General features: G+C 50.0%; 1 protein-coding gene across 2 annotated transcripts in view; it reads left to right on the top strand.

The window, feature by feature from the left end:
• The first annotated feature begins 1,690 nt into the window (after positions 1 to 1,690).
• The window catches only part of COG3 (component of oligomeric golgi complex 3), a 33,538-nt gene continuing 29,685 nt past the window's right edge, over positions 1,691 to 5,543 (top strand). For both annotated transcript variants that reach the window (XR_013926233.1, XM_080376769.1), the window contains exons 1-2: positions 1,691 to 2,393; positions 5,215 to 5,361. Coding sequence is in view for 1 of the 2 variants with exons in the window: in XM_080376769.1 (XP_080232895.1) it covers positions 2,100 to 2,393; positions 5,215 to 5,361 (441 nt within the window). In the remaining variant the exon portion in view is untranslated. The remainder of the gene's footprint in view (positions 2,394 to 5,214; positions 5,362 to 5,543) is intronic.

Genomic DNA, 5,543 nt, shown 5'->3' with positions numbered 1-5,543 from the left:
TGAAAAGAACCAAATCCCTCCAAAGGTAGGTCTACTTGTTTTGAAACTAAACCAGGTTTGGGTGTCTCTTTAAACAAGGAAACTTGAACTGCTAGGCACTTCCATAGACCAAAAGGGCCCAAGTTGCTGTTACATGCAATCAAACACTTTATGTATGTCAGCCACAGCTTTCTTGAAGTATTACCTCTTGGCTTCAATGTACATCAGAGATTCAGGGCCATTAACTAAGCAGTTAAATCAAGGTTCTTATTGAATGCTGCTATTGAATTCCAGGAAGGGAAATGTGTGAGATGCAGGTCACATGATGGTCCTTCTGCATTTACAGAGGGTAGCAAAGCAGGATGTGTAGCTTTAGACTTTTGTGGCATTGTGTTAATTGCTTAAACATTTTTGGTTAATCATACATTCCGCTTAAAGAAATTTCATTGCAATTTCAGAATTACTATAATCACTTAAAATTACTAATTTTGAATTCACAAATGGATTTTGAAATGCACAAGGCACTTTCTTTCCTAAGCATACCCATATACATAGAAAAACATTGTACCTTATGTGCAGTGTTTTCCTTATAGCTGTTTCTATGCTTTAATAGAAATATTTGTAAATATTTTTATATGCTATGTAAACTAAGTGTATGTTTTACATTTTCAAGCTTATTAAAAGTTTTAAAAGCATTATGTAGTGACTCTGACTTTGAGTTTTGAAGTTTCAAGTGGGCAGGGGTGCATTTTCAAGGTGATTAACAAGGGAAAGCTGTTGCTGGCATTGAACTGCATGAAGTTGGTTATTTAGCCAAGGCAGTCTAAAGTTGCTGTGGTTAACAGCTTATGTTCCTGTAACTTACCGGCTCTGGATAACATACAGTGAAAACATGTGGTGTTCTTTGGCATATTTTAAACTGCAAGACCATTTCCCACTCCTAGGGAAGCTGCTTGGTCTGCAACAGGTCAATCAGCTTAGTTTTGTGTAGCAGTGAAATATGCTTATTAATGTGTAACCTGAGTGGATTTCTGGGGTTCACACGTGGTAGCACAAGTCTGGTGGGTGCAGTGCTGAGGGGAGGAGGGATCTGCCAGTCTGGAGTAAGGAGGTGGGGGTGCTCTGCCTGGGTACCCTGGGGAAGCTGGAAGGGGGGTGGGTGTACAAGAGGGGCTGAAGTGGACTGCTGAGCACCAAGAGCAGAGCTGTGAGTGGGAGTTGGGGGCTGCAGCTGAAGGTGACTGCTGCAGTGAATACCTTGCACTGTTTTCAAGCTCTTTAATTCAGACATGCCTTAAGATTTAGTTTAAAGGTAAAAATTTACAAAAACTAACAGCAAACCAAAGATAATGAAGGGTGTTTCCAAAGTAAAGAATGAATCCTGCAGTGGGTTCTGAGGAGGCATGAGGGAAAGGGCGGCTCTGGTTAACGGGTGATGCTGCAGACAACGAAGGGCAGTAACGAGAGGGGCCGGAATGGAGGGTCCTGGGCCTGCCTCGGCGGGCCTCTGCACGCCGGCGGTGCTGCCCTGGCCCTGGGGGCGGTCACCGGAGCTCGTACGCAGGGGCGGCTCCCTGCTTCGGCGCCGGGCAAGTGCCACAGGTGGCCGTGGGGCAGAGCAGCGTGGGGGACATAGCGGCCCCCGCTGTGGCAGGCGCTGGGGCCGGGGCAGCTCCGGCGGCGTCGGGTGCGCCCCAGCGCTTCCCTTACCTGTTTCAAGCGGACGCTAGTTGTCACGTTACGATGAACCGAGGTCGAAAGCACCGCAGCGAAGGGGCGCCTGGGTCGTTAAGGCGGGCGTTCCGGTAGGGCTGAGTGTGACAGACCGGCTGGCCGGGGAGGGAGGTGCCACCGGCAGGGCTGTCCTGCGGGCTCCGCCGCCTCGGGAAAGAAGGCTCCGGGGAGCGCAGGGGACGACTCAGCTGCCGACTCCGGCCTTTCTCCGGGCTGCTCGGCGGCGTCCCCTGGAGGGCCGCAGGCGTGCGGGCGCGGGGCTCGCGGCTCGCTCTGCCCGGGGGCGCCGCAGTCGCCTGCGCTCCTCCCGCCGGCAGGGGGCGCCCTCTCTGTCAGCCGCCGCCCGCCCTCCCCCGCCCCTCGCTGACGCGCCTCTCCGCCCACCAATGACGCTGCTGCCACGCGACGCGGCGCGCGCCGTGCCTCCCCGGAAGCGCCGCCGCGCTCCCCGGCGTTCCGCCCCGCTCCCGCTCCCGGCCTCGGCCCGGCCCGGCCCGGCCGCCGCTCGCCCCGCCGCCAGCATGGCGGAGCCGCCGCCCGAGCCGGCGGGCAGGGAGGTCCGGGACCGCCTGAGCCTGTGGGACCGCCGCCCGCAGCCCGCCGCACCGCTCAGTGACCGTCAGACGGACTCGGTACTGGAGCTGAAGGCGGCGGCCGAGAACCTGCCGGTGCCACCCGAGGTGAGGCGGCGGCGCTGCCCGGGCCGGAGGGAGGGACCGAGGGCCGGAGGTGGGGTGGCGCCGCGGTGCCACGTCGCCAGGCGGCGGGGGGGTGGCCCCGCAGGCCCCGGCCGGTCGGGCCGGGCCGGGCCGCCGCTCTCCCCCCGTTTTTACGGGGCTGGACAGCGTTGTCCCTTCTGGCGAGGCTTCGGGCCGGCGCGGCGCCGAGCTCGGCCCCTGCTGCGCTCACAGCCCGCTCCTCAGCCCGCCGCCCCTTTCGCCTCCCTCGGGAGGGCTCGCTCTTCCTTCAGCCCTCCCCGCGCCCCCCCCCCCCCCCCCCCCCCCCCGCTGCCCCCCCTGCCCGGGCTTGCCAGGGGCTTGTAGCCAGCAGCGGCTTCCCCCTTAAAATCTAGGGGGCTTTCCCTGCCTGGCCTTACCACCTCGCTCCGTTCATCTGAGTCTGGCCACTTGAAATTGAGAGCTTGTAGTCCTGCAGGTATATGGGTTTGGCCCTCCAGACTTGAGCCCGATCAATGCATAGCTGCTGGCACCAGTGTTGTTTCCTGGTGCCATTTACAGATGCTTCAACAAGCCGTATAATGCCAGGAATAGTGGTAAAAAGCTTAATAAGTTGTTAAGACGTGGTCTCCCCCTCAGTTATAAAATAGGAGACTCTGACAAGGTGGTCATTGTAAGTGATGAGTGCTCCTTTGCCTACAAATGGAAGGGGAACAAAATGTTTGCATTCCTTAACGGCACTTTTCATGAGCAGTTATTGTATTTGAACAGGTTCGTATCACAAGATATATAGTGCCATAAAATCAACAAAGTTGGCTCTCGGCAAGTGTCTGAAAGGTCAAAATACCAAAGGGGAGGGGGCAAAGCAACTTCTTCCTGAAATGCACTTGTTTCATTTCATGTTTCCTGGTTTCGTGTAAGCTGTATGCAACTACACTAAAGTAAATATTGGCAGACATTCAAAACGATTGTGGAAGTATGTGCTGCTGTTGGAGGATGTTCTTAAGGATCGAAAACAGGTTTGCAGCAAGGCCAGTACTGTATTTGCCAGCTAGGACAGTGGGAATGCCAAGACGTTGAGTACTTCAGCTGTTTCTGGCTCCTGCTGAAGTGGATTGGGACAGTCGCATGTCAGCTGTTCTGAAAAAACAGGCTCTGATGGACTCATCTTTTCCTCAGTAGTAGTCTCAAAAGAGTCCTGCCTGTTTTTGGGGGGCAGCGGGGAGAGCTATGTGGAAGTTGAACAAGATGGGGCAATCGGTCTTTTCTCAAATAGCTGAAATCCTGATGGTTCTTTCTTTGCTGGACTAATATTACCAGGCAATGAATATTTTACAAAGTGAGTAATTTTGTAGAGCTGTACCAACTTGTATTTAAGTAGTGCTTTCTGTTTTTATGTTACTGATGTTCTCATCAATAGAAAACATTACTTATCAAGTGAAGTAAAAAGAGTATTACGTTAAATAAGAGTATATAACAGTACTTGTTTTCTTGAATTAATTCCTTCCATATAAGCTAATTAATAGTTTCCAATCATAGCTGAATACAATTTCTTTCAAGTTACTTTCTTCCATAGTGTTGTGGTTTAACCGCAGCTGGTAACTAAGCACCACACAGCTGCTCACCCACCCCATCCCAGTGGAATGGGGGAGATAATCAGAAGGGTAAAAGCGAGAAAACTCATGGGTTGAGATGAAGACAGTTTGGTAAGTAAAACAGAAGCCACATACGCAAGTAAAGCAAACCAAAGGATTCATTCACCACTTCCCATGGGCAGGAGGTGTTCCGCCATCCCCAGGATAGCAGGGCTTCATCATGCGCAAGAGTTACTTGGGAAGACAAATGCTATCACTCCAAATGTCCCCCCCCTTCCTCCTCCTTCCCCCAGCTTTTACTGCTGAGCATGATGTTATATGGTATGGAATATCCCTTGGGTCAGTGGGGTTGGCTGTCCTGGCTGTGTCCCCCTGCCAACACCTTGTGCCCCCCCCCAGCCTGCTCGTGCTGGGGTGGGTGAGAGGCAGCAAAGGCCTCCGCTCTGTAACGACTGATTAGCAGTAGCTAGACCATCCCTGAAATAGCAACACTGTTACCAGTACAAATCCAAAACATAGCCCTGTACCAGCTACTATGAAGAAAATTAACTCTCTCCCAGCCAAAACAGCACGCCTTTTTTCTTGTTAAAAAAATGATTGTGTGTGATAATTTCCATTCAACAGAGCTATTCCTTGTCTTCTAAAAAAGCTTTTCTTTTTAGCTTGACTTCTTCAAAAAGCATTTGAAAGAATATGAAACACTATCTCCTGCATAAATTGTGGCAGTCTTGAGTTTTCTCTGATTATCTAGCAAAAAAATCTGACAATTCCTGTACAGTGGTGTTGCCATGTCATGTAGACAGTGATGACATTTATTTTTGCTTCTGTGTATGGTCTGAATTCTTATGTTCTCAAATACTTTTCTAGTGCATTTCTCTGTGCATAGAACCAGTTAAATTGGAAATTAAAGTATAACGCATCAGTATGTCAGGTACATGTACGTTTAGTTTCTCTTCTGACATGAATATGCACTTACATAAAATGCAGTGTAATGTTTTCTGACTTAAAAAAAGAAAATAAAATTTGTAGGTATTCCTGAATATATAGATATGGTAGTTGTTGGTGTATTATCATATTGATAGACAAAATGACCATTCCATTTGTTGCTTCAGAAGTAGATGCCTGTAATTTTTTCAGGTTGATGCTTTGGATTGTGTTACTGTAGTTGAGCAGAATATACTAATTCTTAGTAAGTTCTCTAACTAAAGTTTGTGGTTTTTTGTGAGCAGCTTCCAATTGAAGATTTGTGCAGCCTAACATCCCAGTCGCTTACTGTTAGTCTGACTGCTGCGGTGCCAGAATCCACAGAGGATGTCCTTTTGAAAGGATTTGCCATACTGGGAATGGAAGATGAAAGGATTGAAACAGCACAGCAGGTAAGTGATGCCGAAAAACCTCCAAGTTGCAGTAACCTTCAGAGAATTCTGTGAGTTCCTGTGTCTCTTGCCTAGCTTTTGGTGGATTTGTTAATTTTTTTTGTCCATTTTCAAGATGCATGAAGAAACTTGAGGGGGTGGGGAAATCTTTGGAAGTCCTAGCTGTTCAGTGACAGATACTT

This window comes from Falco punctatus (assembly GCF_963210335.1).
Source record: "Falco punctatus genome assembly, chromosome: 2".
Taxonomy (NCBI): Eukaryota; Metazoa; Chordata; class Aves; order Falconiformes; family Falconidae; genus Falco; species Falco punctatus.
This window is presented reverse-complemented; position numbering and strand designations above follow the sequence as displayed.